This window comes from Dipodomys merriami, unplaced genomic scaffold (genome assembly GCF_024711535.1).
Source record: "Dipodomys merriami isolate MVZ:Mamm:240054 unplaced genomic scaffold, mDipMer1.0.p SCAF_25, whole genome shotgun sequence".
NCBI lineage: Eukaryota > Metazoa > Chordata > Mammalia > Rodentia > Heteromyidae > Dipodomys > Dipodomys merriami.
This window is the reverse complement of record NW_027203937.1, coordinates 19,110,738-19,124,837: the sequence shown is the minus strand read 5'-3', so window position 1 is coordinate 19,124,837 and position 14,100 is coordinate 19,110,738. Positions and strand designations below refer to the sequence as shown.

At 39.3% G+C, this 14,100-nt stretch overlaps 1 protein-coding gene across 1 annotated transcript; it reads right to left on the bottom strand.

The window, feature by feature from the left end:
• Nucleotides 1–11,276: 11,276 nt before the first annotated feature.
• Nucleotides 11,277–12,287, bottom strand: LOC138836570 (olfactory receptor 52I2-like). The gene has a single exon (XM_070035348.1). The coding sequence runs from the start codon at nucleotides 12,243–12,245 to the stop codon at nucleotides 11,277–11,279; it is 969 nt and encodes a 322-aa protein (XP_069891449.1). The 5' UTR covers nucleotides 12,246–12,287.
• Between the last annotated feature and the right edge of the window lie 1,813 nt (nucleotides 12,288–14,100).

Sequence of the window (14,100 nt, the reverse complement as noted above, 5' to 3'; positions counted from 1 at the left end):
TACATGGGCAAGATAATGAGTACATTTCTTATCAAGCATTGTAGCCTCCTCCTTTGTTTCCTCTTCCTGCCCCTACTCCTCCCCCTGACCCCCTACCCCCACCCCGCCAAAGTTGTAAAGTTTGTTTTTCGACATAATGATTTGTACATCTCATTGTTGCATTGGGAACAATTTTAATTTCATCTCTGTGCTCACCTAATAAAAGTTAAATAATTGTTGATTAAGCAATGAATTTCTTGAAGTCAAATGTCATATTATGTTCCCTTGGGATGGTACCTAGATAAAACATGAAGAAGCATTTTAAGTTTTGTTAATGAGTTAAAAATAAGGTTATTAAGCATTATACAGGAGAGATGGGGGAGAATGATGAAAGAGGTGACATTGATCAAGATGTATTTTACTTATAAATTGGAACTTTTTTGGCTTTTAGTTTCCCCAGAGCTGAGTACCAAACTCAGGACCTTGCCCTTCCTAGGCAAGTGCTCCTCCACTGAGCAACATCCCCAACCACTGACCACTGAAAGCTTTTTGTAAACTACTTAAGGATAATAAAAATTAGAGGAAAGAAAGAAAAGAAAGAGAGAGAGAGAAAGAGAGAAAGAAAGAGAGAGAGAGAGAAAGAAAGAAAGAAAGAAAGAAAGAAAGAAAGAAAGAAAGAAAGAAAGAAAGAAAGAAAGAAAGAAAGAGAGAGAGAGAGAGAGAAGGAAGGAAGGAAGGAAGGAAGGAAGGAAGGAAGGAAGGAAGGAAGGAAGGAAGGAAGGAAGGAAGGAAGGAAGAAAAGAAGGAAGGAAGAAGAGAGAGAGGGAGGCAGGGAGGAAGGAAGGAAGTAAGGAAGAGAGAAGGGAGGGAGGGAAAGAGAAAGGGAGGAGAGAACAAATAATAAAATACCTAGAAATTTTCTTATTCTCTTAACTTTCAGCCAGGTTTTCCTACTTAGTTTGATTCAATGATACAAAACAAATGAAATAATGAGTCTATAGTGTAGGTCAACTCTACTATAGGCTTTTGATTCCTCATTATAGTGAATCTTGTCTTCATATTAAACTAACAAGACATTTAAAAAAATAGAAAGTTTTACCGTTAAGAAACTGAAGAATGTGCCGGGCGCTGGTGGCTCACGCCTGTAATCCTAGCTACTCAGGAGGCTGAGATCTGAGGATCGCGGTTCAAAGCCAGCCCGGGCAGGAGAGACCATGAGACTCCTATCTCCAATAAACCACCAGAAAACCGGAAGTGGCGCTGTAGCTCAAGTGGTAGAGCGCTCGCCTTGAGCTGAAGAGCTGAGGGACAGCGCCCAGGCCCAGAGTTCAAGCCCCACGACCGACCAAAAAAAAAAAAAAAAAAAAAAGAAACTGAAGAATGTTTAATCAAAATATTATTTGTTAGCATTATGCTAATGGTAGGATTTATAATCTTACTATATTACAAGACAGTTGATATGATTTAATGTGACATTTCATCTATTATCACCTAGCACCTATGTAATATGTTGAGATATAAGAACTGATTTTTCCAACTGTAACAATCAGAAGTAAAACTACTTGAGATAATCAAGAATATATATATATGGGGCTGGGAAGGTGTCTTAGTGGTAGAGCGCTTGCCTTGCATGCCTGAGGCCCTGGGTTCTATTCCTTAGCACCACATAAGCAAAAAGAATAAAGCCGGAAGTAGCACTGTGGCTCAAGTGGTAGAGCGCTAGCCTTGAGCTGAAGAGCTGAGGGACAGCGCCCAGGCTCAGAGTTCAGGCCCCACGACCGGACCCCCCCCCAAAAAAAAAAAAGGTTACCTATAGAATACCTAAGAAAATGTGACTTCACTTCCTTTCCTGTTAAGTTGCTTGGTTTCTTTGCTTTCATTTGGAGATTGAGCATGTATAATTCACACAGAGATCTCTGAGAACACCCAGCAGATTCTTCTTCATTCACTGGTATCACTCAGTTTAGGGAGATATCAATTGATTTTCTTATGGGAACATTGAGTTTCCTTGGAATAGAGCAGACAGATTCTGCATTCCTCTATTGCACTACTCAAAAAACGGTGATGATCCTCCATCAGCAAGAAGCAGGGGGAAAAAAGTGGCCAGAATTATTATTGCTAGTCATACTCACCAGGCTCAACACCCTACTCTTATACTTGCCAGCAAGTTGGTTTTGGTCAAATTATGAAAACTTGCCAACCTTTAATTTGCCCATTAGTAACATGGAGATTATAGTCCGTAGGCCAAAGAGGCATTTTCAAATGAGAAGCTATTTAAAGTCTTTTGCATAATGTTTGGCACATATATGTTCAATGAAGCCTAGTGAACTGCTTTCTCAATTCCTGTGGTTGTAGAGTGTTCCAAATAATATACTTAATTTGCCAGGCACTGATGGTTCATGCCTGTAATTCTAGCTACTCAGGAGGCTGAGATCTGAGGATCATGGTTCCAAGCCAGCCTGAGCAGGAAAGTCTGTGAGACTCTTATCTCCAATTAACCCCCAGAACACTGGAAGTGGCTGTGGCTCAAGTGGTAGAGCACTAACCCTCAGCTGAAGAGCTCAGGGAGAGCGCCCAGGTCCAGAGTTCAAGCCCCATGACCAACCAAATAATAATCATCTGCTTTACCTTCTACTCTCAGATTATTCTACTTCCTGAAGATGTGCACATGTAGTTTTGTCTGAGTATCATACTAAGATCCCAAGTGTGGGTCAGATCCTGTTAAATCCAATTGATCCACCTCATTCTTGCCCTAATATTACACCTATTAAGGTCTCAGCCTAGTAGATCACTACACCAATTATGTAACTTCTGCTGACTTCATAGTAGTCAGACATCACCCAAGATTGGTTTCCAAAGCTCTCCAGGTGGCTTTCTACAGTGTTTGTTTTCTGAACTTCACCACTAGCCTGACTAGCTATCACTTCCAGTGCCTCCTCTCAATAAAGGCTTTACAGACTGAGAAGTCCCCATGTCCTTCCCTAGGCATACTGTCTCTACTTAGCCTTTTAAAATTTCTCTTCTGGGATGAGATGAATTATCAGGTAGATTGGACTGACAGAATTCAGTGCTCGGGATCCTTTAGGCTGCAGAAGACATTTTCTCTGTTAACCAAGTGGTAGACATTTCTCCATTCCTCCATCCAAACTGTGACATACATTTGCCCTTCACTTTACATTCTGAAGAGCTACTCAATGACGGACATAGCACTCCCATGCCAGCCCAGCCTTGAGTGAAATGTGTAGGATTTTTAAAGATTTTATTTTATTGTAAAGAGGGTTACAGTTATATGAGTAAGGTAATGACTACATTTGTTGCCAAGCATTGTTACCTCTTCCTCTTTAAGAATTTTGTAAAAATATAAAGTAAAAAAAAAAATTCTGGGACTTGATTAAAGATGGTGTCTTTTGTTGAAACCAACAGACCATAACTAAACCAAAAATCCTAACAGAATGACACAGATTGGATGATGGCATGACCACCACAAATAATTCCTAAGAACTCTGCTTGTTTAGAAAAGGTCAGTTAAGTTGATATTAGGGAAATGAACCCTAAAATATGTTTTCAAATGTTTTTTTCTTTCCTAGTATTGTTTCTAACACATTTATAAGATTAATTCTTTGTTGCTTTGTATGTCCCTCCCCCACGGTATAACCCCTGCTTTCACTGTATTTGATGTTGTTATAATTTGTGGAGGGGAAGGGGAAAAACTAATCTTTTAAATAGGGATACAGGTGGACCTATTGCAACAATGAGATGAACAAGTCATTATGTCGAAAACAAACTTTACAACTTTGTGGGGGAGGAGGATGGGTGGGGGCAGGGTGAGGATGGGAAGGGGAAACAAAGGAGGAGGCTACAATGCTTGATAAAAAATGTATTCATTATCTTGCCCATGTAATTCTAACCCCTCTGTACAGTATTTTCACAATAAAAAATATTCATAAAAAAGAACTGCTTGTTAGAGCCATTAGGTGAAACACCTTGCATAATTGATCAGGAGAGGAAGGGCAGCGCTTTCAAGGCAGAAGACTGAACATTTCTCTAGAGATCCCTAAGACAGCCTTCTGCATTCTGTATGCAACAAATCTAGTGTGGAGCATTACTGCCTAAAGCTCCACAGCACCAGCTGCCGCATTACCTCTAGTAGACCATCTTCCTCTCCAGGCTGCTTCCTTCTGAGAGGAACTTTGGCTTATGCCCTCCCTTAGCCTTCCTCTGTCCAGCCCTGGCTACCTCATCTAAGCCAATTAGAATGTGGGTATTTTTGCCCCTACTTTGTTGTTTTTCTTTATCAACACTGAAAGAGAACACCCCCCCACACACACACACACATAGTTTTAGTCTTGTCCAAAAAAAACCCAGCCCGTTTGACTGAGTTTTCTCTTCTTTAAAATTTTTATTTTATTCAAATTATTTCTACTAAAGTTTTATTGCTAAGATTAATAGTGGCCTCCACTACAAGTATGTTGCCATGTAAGTGGTTTGGTTTTATCGCTACCTGTTTCCTAATTTTTTTTTGCTAACTCTTCTTCACCTGACATAAAACACATACATGTGTCTAAGATGCAGAAACTTAAGGCACACAGGTTCATAAGCATTATGATGTGAACATATGAACATACCACACCGTCACTGCCCAGATTAATATTCAGATCCAGTAGCTTCCTGGTTGTTGAAGTGCAATCTTCTCCAAATGCTCTAACCCAGCTGGGTGCCAGTGGCTCATACCTGTAATCCTAGTTACTCAGGTGCTGAGATCTAATTATTGCAGTTGGAAGCCAGACCAGGCAACAAACTATCAAAAAAAAAAAAAAACCAGAAGTGGAACTGTGGCTCAAATAGCAGAACACTAGCCTTGAGCAAAAGAAGCTCAGGGACAACATCCAAGCCCTAAGTTCAATCCCCAGACTAGCACAAAACAGAAAAAAAAAAAAAAAACCTCTAGCCAACTTCCATTAAGACATAGTTCTAGCCCTGCCCTGACCCCTGCTTTCATTTATCTGCGATAACTAAATCATAGGATATACGAACACTTTTCATTTCCCATTTGAAGGATGGGAAATTCCAAATTCAAATGAAATTTTCATTAAAGGTGAAAGCAGTTTTTCATAATTCATGTGAACAGTAGAGCCTTCTATTTGATAACCCTGTTTTCCTTCACAAATATGCCCTTATCAGCTTATTGCTTAGTCTTTTCTCATAATTCCTCTTGGTTCCTGAAACTTATCCATCCATTATCCAAAGGTTGTACTTACCCATCCTTCTCTTAGCTTTGAATCAAATATTCCTGTATTTCTTCCCCTTCTCCCAACTCCTTTATTCTCCAATGATTTCCAGAATCAGCCATACTCTTGAGATCTCACCAACCTTTATAGTTAGGGGACTTGAATCCTCATTTCTGGTGTGACCTTAGTCTAAATGCTCCATGACCCTCAACCCCTGATCTCTAGGTCAGTTACCTACATCTTTCTCTGATCATCTTTGGTAAACCATGTTTTTTTTCTAGTCAGAGCAAGGAGGATTTACACAGGAGAAACATCAAGCACCACAGGAGATCAAAGATAACGATTCAAAGTTATCTTTACATTCCCAGGAGATACTCCAACATTCTGCTCTTTCCCTGGACACCTCAGCTCCCTTGGCTTCTGCCAAGCATCCAAACACTACCTCCTCCAGAGAATAGATTTTTCTCTGTGATCTGTCCATGGAGCTTTCCAGATTCCAGGAGGAGGGAGAAGTCTAGTGAGTGAATGTTCCTTGTTTCATCAAGTCCCCGGAGGATATGTGACTATTAGACCAATAATGCCAAGTGCATCCTGAAAGGAAATCAAAAATATTCAAGATTGCTTTGTTTTAAAAAAAACTTCTGTATTCCAGGAACTCTAAAAGATGCTTTTCAGTTATTTTTTCATTCAAATATGAAATATTTTCTGGAATACCTTACATCGATATATTTATATATCATCAAAAGATTTGAGAGACATAGAAATTCTCAAATATAGTAAGCCAGAGAATCAAGTTTTACATTCTGTCCACCTACAACTACTACACTTAAGTGCTATTATAAGCATGAATATGCCAAATAAATAAGTCTAAGAAATCCCAATTTTTTTATTCTTTGTATATATGCCCAGAAATGAGATTACTACATTATGGTATTCCCATGTTTTATGCCAGTTATAGGATTTGAACTCAGGGCCTAGACACTATCCCTGAGCTTTCTCTTTCTTCCAAGCTAGTGCTCTACCATTGAGCCGCAGCTCTGCTTTCAGCTTTATTTTGTTCTTGATGTTTAATTGAAGATAAGAGTCTCATGGACTTTCTCGCTTTGGCTGTCTTCTGAGTCCCATTCTCAGATCTCAGCCTGTGTGACTAGGATTACAAGCATGAGCCATCAATGCCCAAGAGCAGTCTCATTTTCAATATGTCACTGGACTTGCACACTTTACCACCCCCATTCATAGTGTGCAAGGGCTCCAATTTCTCCATATTCCTGCCAACAGTTGAGATTATATTATCCATTGTTGTGGTTATTCTTGTTATTTTCCTCATGGAGATGAGATTATCTTTCTGTACTTTTGATTTGCATTTCTATAATGGCTAGAGGTAAACAGCATCTTTTCATTTGTTGGTTATTTGCAGGTCTTCACAAAATCGATATTCAAGTCCTTTTTTTTTGTTGCTTCTGTAGCTTGAACTCAGGGCCTGGGTGCTGTCTCTGAACCTCTTTGTGCTCAAGGTTAGTGCTCTATCTCTTGAGCCACAGCCCCATTCCAGGGCTTTGAGTGGTTAATTGGAGATAATTGTCTTACAGGGGGACTTTACTGCCTGGAACTATCTTGTAAAAATATAAAGTGAGAGCCCTGTGCCAGTGGCTCATGCCTATAATCCTAGCTACTCAGAAGGCTGAGAACACAGTTCAAAGCCAACCCATGTAGTAAAGTCCATGAAATTTGATTTCCAATTAATTAAAAAGAAAGCCAGAAGTGTATCTGTGGTTCAAGTGGTAGAGCACTAGCCTTGAACAAAAAAATTCAAGGAGAGTGCCCAAGAAATGAGTTCAAGCCTCAAGCCCCAGGACAGGTACGCACGCATGCACACACATGCAAACACGCATGCCCGCGCGCACACACACCTATACATAAAATATATGTGAAATTAGAAAACATGCAGTGTATTGTAAATACATACTCTATATCAAATGTTGTATTATGTATTTCCAGTCTTTATTTCCTTGAGTCTTCAGTTGACATTGATCATATCATCAAGAGAAAGGAACCATTAGGACTCAAATATAACAATTTGCACTGTAAATTTTTAACATTATTCAGAAGTAATCTGTTTATTAAATTTTTCAGATACACCAAAATCAAATGTGTATTTCTGTTACATGTAAGATCTTACAGAAATTCCTAGTAAGGAAGGCCTTTCATGTCTAACATAAATTAGTGCCTGGAAAAAATGATTACAAACATTCACTGTGTGAATTTATTTATACTTTATCATGTCCAAGTGTAGTTATCTGTCTTTTACTATCCATTGGGTTTACTTGTAGATTTATAGGCACATTCTAATTATTACAAATGAGGGAAACCATGCAACCTATGTTTCTTTGGGTCTGGCTTATTTCATTTAATATACTTTTTTCCAAGTCTTTCCATTTCCTTACAAATGGGGCAATATCATTCTTTCTGATGTAACTATAGAATTCCTCTGTGTGTGTGTGTGTGTGTGTGTGTATCACATTTTCTTGATCTAGTGGATATTATTAGGAGAGCATCATAAGGACTCAATATCTATGTGCATATTATCATATATAATAATGCTTCTCAAAATAAACTCCAAGAAATGGAAACAAGAGGCTTTTTCATTTTACTTTTTATGGTTCTTTTTTCTTTGTCTTTCCCCTTTGTTGTGGTTTATTATTTCTGTCCCTTTTGTCTTGTATGTAAATTGATCTGATTTGGCAGGAGAAGAGGAAGCCCAGAAAGAGTGGTACAAAGTGTGAACTTATTCAGCAGTGATACTCTTTAGACATTGTGTGGGAAAGGAACTATACAACTAAGTGGGAAAGGAAGTCAGGAGAGAAAAAACAGGAGAAATATAGGGGGTGACACTGTTCAAAAATAAATTTACTCATCTGCACCACAATCAACTCCAAATGGATCAAAGACCTCAAAGTAAAAGCAGACACCCTGAAAACATTACAGGAAGGAATAGGAGAAACTCTAGGGCTCCTTGGCACAGGCCAAAATTCTCTTAACAGAGACCCAGAAACACAACAAATTAAAGAAAGGTTGGACAAATGGGATTGAATGAAACAGTAGAGCTTCTGCATGGCAAAGGACATAGCTAGCAAGATCAATAGAAAGCCCACAGAAGATCTTTGTTAGCTATACAGCAGACAAGGGTCTCATATCTAAAATATACTTAGAACTCAAAAAATTAAATCATCCAAAAACAAATCCTCAAAGAAACAACTGCCCCATTAATAAGTGGGCTAAAGACTTAAAGAGAGACTTCTCTAAAGAGGAAATAAGAATGACCAGTAGACACATGAAGAAATGCTCGACATCTCTGTCTATAAAAGATATGTAAATCAAAACAACATCTTGGGATTCTACCACACCCTAGTCAGAATGGCTATAATGAAAAAATCTAATTATGACAGATGCTGGAGGGGATGTGGCCAAAAGGGAACACTACTGCATTGTTGGTGGGAATGTAAACTTGTTCAGCCACTCTGGAAAGGAGTATGGAGGTTCCTCAGAAGACTACACATAGGAACTGGGAAGGTGGCTGAGTGGTAGAGTGCTTGTCTTACATGCATGAGGCCCTGGGTTTGATTCCTCAGCACTACATAAGCAGAGAAAAACGGAAGTGGTACTGTGGTTCAAGTGGTAGAGTGCTAACCTTGAGCTGAAGAGCTGAGGGACGGCGCTCAAGCCCAGAGTTCAGGCCTGCAAAAAAAAAAAAGACTATACACATAGAACTCCCCTATTACCCAGCAATTCGACTTCTGGACATTTACACAAATGATCACAAACAAGGCCATACTAAAGCTACCAGCACAACTATGTTTATCTCAGCATTATTCACCATAGCTAAGATATGGGACCAACCCAGATGCCCCTCAGTAGATGAATGGATCAAGAAAATGTGGTATACACACACACACACACACACACACACACACACACACACACACACACACACACGTATTCTATGCCTCCAGCAGGAAGAATGGCACTGCCCCATTTGTTAGAAAAAGTAAAGACTTGGAAAAAATATATTAAGTGAAGTAAACCAGACTCAAAGAAACATAGGTCCCATGGTTTCCCTTATTTGCAATAATTAGTATACATATGGGATAATTTTATCAGATGAGCTGAAAAGCTCAAAAACCATGTAAAAATGACCATATAATATGATGCTAAGTGAAATAAACCCCAAGATATGGACACAAGAGGTCTGTCTTTATTGTTATTGTTTTAAATGTACCATGTGATTTTATTTATTTTTGTTGTTGTTGTTTCCTTTGTATGTTCTTTCCCCTTTGGCATATCCCCTGTTGTCACTGTACTTGATTTTGATACCCTGCATCTTGTATATACCTATGTCTAACAACAAAACGCTGAAACAAGCACACAGGATGACCCATTGCAACAAGGATACCCACAGGACAGTATATTGGATATAAACTTTACAACTTTAGGTGGGGGGGGGGGAGTTGGAGGGGAGGGGAGGAGTGTGGAAAGTGAGGGAGGGAAGGGATGGTAGAACAACAAGGAAGGGAAGGGGTAACAATGATTGACAAGTAATGTACTCATTGCCTTACTCATGTAACTGTAACCCCTCTGGGCAACATCTTAACAATAAAATAAAAGTTTTAAAAAAAGAAAATGTGGTGTGTGTATATATATATATATATATATATATATATACATATATATGTATATATATATGTATATATATATATATATAATGGAAATTTATTCCTCCATCAGAAAGAATGATACTGCCCCATTTGTTAGGAAATGGAAAGACTTGGAAAAAATTATATTAAGTGAAGTAAGCCAGGCCCAAAAACACATAGTTTCCCTTATTTGCAATAACTAGTATACATCTAGGACAAGCAGAAAAGGTCAAAAGCTATGTACATATGACCATATAAGATCATGCTAAGAGAAATGAACTCCAAGATGACACAAGTTGTTTTTTTCTTGCTTGCTATTGTTTTTAACCTATTTAAAATGTACTATGTGATTTTTTTTTGTTTCTCGTGTATGTTCTTCCCCCATGGTATAACCCCTGTTTTCACTGTATTTGATTCCAGTGCCTTGCATCTTGTATATACATTTTTCTAATTTGGGGAGTGGAAGGGAAATAACAAAATGCTGAGACAAGGCAGGTTGACCCCTTGTAACAATAAGAGGTACAAGACACTATGTTGAAAACAAACTTCAAAACTTGGGTTTGGGGAGGAGTTAGGGAGGTGAGGAGAGAAGCATGGTAGGGGAAAAACAAAGGAGGAGGTAATGTACTCATTACCTTACACATGTAACTGTAACCCCTCTATAAGTATCTTTCCAATAAAAAATATATACCTAAAAAAAGAAATGTACTCATTAACTGACTCCTGTAACTGTAACCTCCTCTGTACATCACCTTTACAATACTCTGTTTTAAAAAATGAAGTAAATAGTGTTTGCTAGAACTCTTCTCCAAGTTCTCTTCTCAGATTACTAGTTGGCCTTCTTTTTCTGTTCTTCACATTTCTTCTTCCACGTCCATGCATTAGAATAAGCTCAACATCTTTGATCTCAAGTTGACAACTCCTCAGGTAAATTGGATTTGGTTGGACGATTTGGGTCTTGGTGTGAGCACAGGACTCCACTGCGTAGATTCATCCGTGGTCCAGAGACCCGAGTCGAGCACAAACATTTCTTCCATGCAGTCACATGAGGAAAGGAATGATTCTGGGGAAAATCAGACAGGTATTGGGGGACTGGTACCAAACAGTAGAGTTTTCTTCAGCAGAGGGACTAGAAGGATATTGGCTGGAAATATGGGTTAAAAAAAGTTGGAAACAAAAATCCTAAATGTAAATTCTCTGTCCAAAAATTACCCCTGATGTAGATAGGAATAAATATGTCAGAAAATAAGAATCATTCCAACTAGAATTGAAAGGTTATTCAATGATAACTCTTTATAGTTTCATCTGTTTCTATAACGAAATGTAAATCAATCTAGCTCCACCGATTTCCACAGCATCTTTTCGTTGGCTGGAATGCTCAAGACCTGTAAAGTCTTATATTCATAAACCCTGATTGGAATGGTAGGAAGCAACGAGTCAGCAAACTCCATATTCTCTCCCTTATTTGTTTGGTCCTTATACCATAAATGATGGGATTTAAGGTGGGTGGGATGATCAGGTACAAATCAGCTAACAACACCTGGGTGTGCAAGGGCACTATGCCCTGCCCTAACCAGGCTACATAAATGGACACCATTCCAGGCAGATAGTATAGAGCCATGACCCCCACATGGGACCCACAAGTGCTTAATGCCTTCTGCTGAGCATTCTTTGAGGAAAGACCAAATACTGTCTTGAGAATCAAGACATAAGAGGTAGTAATGAAGGCCACATCAGAGCCCACAATAATGGAAGAACAAATCAAACTGTAGAGACTGCTGGGCATGGGGTCACCACACGCTAACTTAGCCACAGCCATGTGTTCACAGTAGGAATGGGGAACCACATTGGAGCCACAGAAAGGAAGATGAGTCAGCATCCAACTCAATGGAGTCATGAACATGCCAGCTCTAATGATGATGGCCACACACATTCGAAGCATCATTTTAGGTGTGAGAATCCTACTGTAGTGTAGGGGCTTGCAGATGGCCACATAGCGGTCAAAAGCCATGGCCAGCAGCAGTCCTGTCTCCACAGCTGTGGCCGCATGGACAAAATACATCTGAGTGAAACAACCATGAAAACTGATGGAGCTGTCTCCTGAGCAGAAGATGCTCACCATCTTGGGTACCACAGAGGAGGCCATAACGATGTCCACAGCAGCCAGAACACACAGGAAGCAATACATGGGCTCTTGGAGAGTAGAATCCATGCAGATCACAGTCATGATGAGGCTGTTTCCTAACAGGGCTGTGGTGTACATAGCACTCAGGAAGATAGCCAGCCAAAGATATGAAGATTGCAAACCTGGAATGCCCACAAGGATGAAGGTGGCTGGGGACTCCATTGTGTGGTTGTAGGTTGGCCCAAGTATCACAAATGAGATTTCCTTCCTGATAATTTATGAAGGAATGTAAGAACAGATGTTGCACTATAAAATCTGTTTCTCATGGTGATATTGCTAAAAAAAATTGAGGATACTAGCAGCTTGGTTGTAATATCAGAATCAGCAAATTCACAAGACAATCTTGTGCTGCCCTGCCTTTCCATTCCATCAAGACTCTCTGTCTTACTAATTTCTGATCTCAGGTCTACGATCAGCTCTTTGGTTTTCTCCTTTGGAAAGCCCTTATCCCCTCTCCTCTCCCTATTACATGCTTAGGCATGGCACCTTCCTTCTGAGTTTCCATGATAAGTCTCTTGTGGATCATGAAGTCTCTAAATTCACAATTCCAATAATCTATCTATGACTTATGGTATGTCCTCACATGTGTATCTTTTTTGTGATCTGATGTGCAATATATGATATTGACCTGTGATACAGTGTCCCAGATAGATAGATAGATAGATAGATAGATAGATAGATAGATAGATAGATAGATAGATAGATAGATAGATAGATAGATAGATAGAAGATAGATGCATCTATATAATCTTTCTCTAGTTGTCCCTAAGACAGTTCTACATATGTGCTCTGAATGCAAAGTAAGTGTGGAGCATCGCTGTCTGTAGATTTAAAGCCCAAACCTCTTGCCCCCTTCACCTCTGATCCAGGATCTTCTCTCCTGGATGCCCTACATAACCCTACTTTCTTCTGAGGGCAGTGGATGCTTATGTTCCTCCTCAGCCTTCCTCTGTCCAGCCCTGGCCACCTCACCCCACCATGCCTTTCATGATCTTCACAGATCTTTTTTTCCTTCCACTTATTTCTCTTCTCGATCAGTCCTCATAATGGTTTACATGTTAAATCTTTCCGAGCAACAAAACATTTACTTTTATCATTTTTAGTTATTCATTTAATTTTTTTATTCCTACCAACCTATTACTACTAAAATAGCTTGCAAAGATCAACCATGATCTCCATCCATGATATATTAGAGATTTCTTTTAGTGCCACTGCCTATACTCTCTTCTTTTAATTAATACTTTGCTTTCTTGATCTACTGTAAGATGAAATTTTTACAACATATTGTGAACACACAAACATGCCCACACAGGTCACTACTCAAGTAATGATTCAGTCACCATTCAAAAAAAAAAAAAAGACCTCTGCTCAAAAACTCCTGAGGCCTTGAATGCAAACACTAGTACAGGGTCTAGTCCTACACTGCCAATTTGTCTTCAACTCTACAGAAACTCCTATTAGGACCTAGATAATCAATTACTGAAAACTACTTTAAGCAATCACTTCACATCAATGACTATGCCATACAACATGGGAGGAATTTGCATGCTTCATTTGAATAGAAGCTTCCCATTGATGATAACCTCTGCTTCTCCCATCAAATCAGATACAATCCTTATTGCCTGATCTTGTCTCGTAATTCCTCTTGGGCCTGAGAATTGTCTCTCTATCCATCTCAGAGATAGACTTACCCCTTCATCTCTCTGCTTTGAACTGAAGTAGCCCTATGATGATTGCATGTCCTCTTCTATCTCCTTCACCTTCCAATCATTTCCAGAAGGATGTCTTGATACTAGCAATGCTCTACAGATTCCATCTTGAATCCTCCTTTTTGGGTGACCCTGGCCTAGAGGCTTCATCACCTTAACCAATCTCCAGGTCCATTACCCACATCTCAAAATTTTCTCTAATCAGTGTTCTCTGATTGTGTGTGCCTGGAGTCCAATCTTCTTCCTTCCAATATTAGGAAGGTCTATTCAGGCTCTTTCAAGAGTAGCAGTAATATCCACAGCAGATC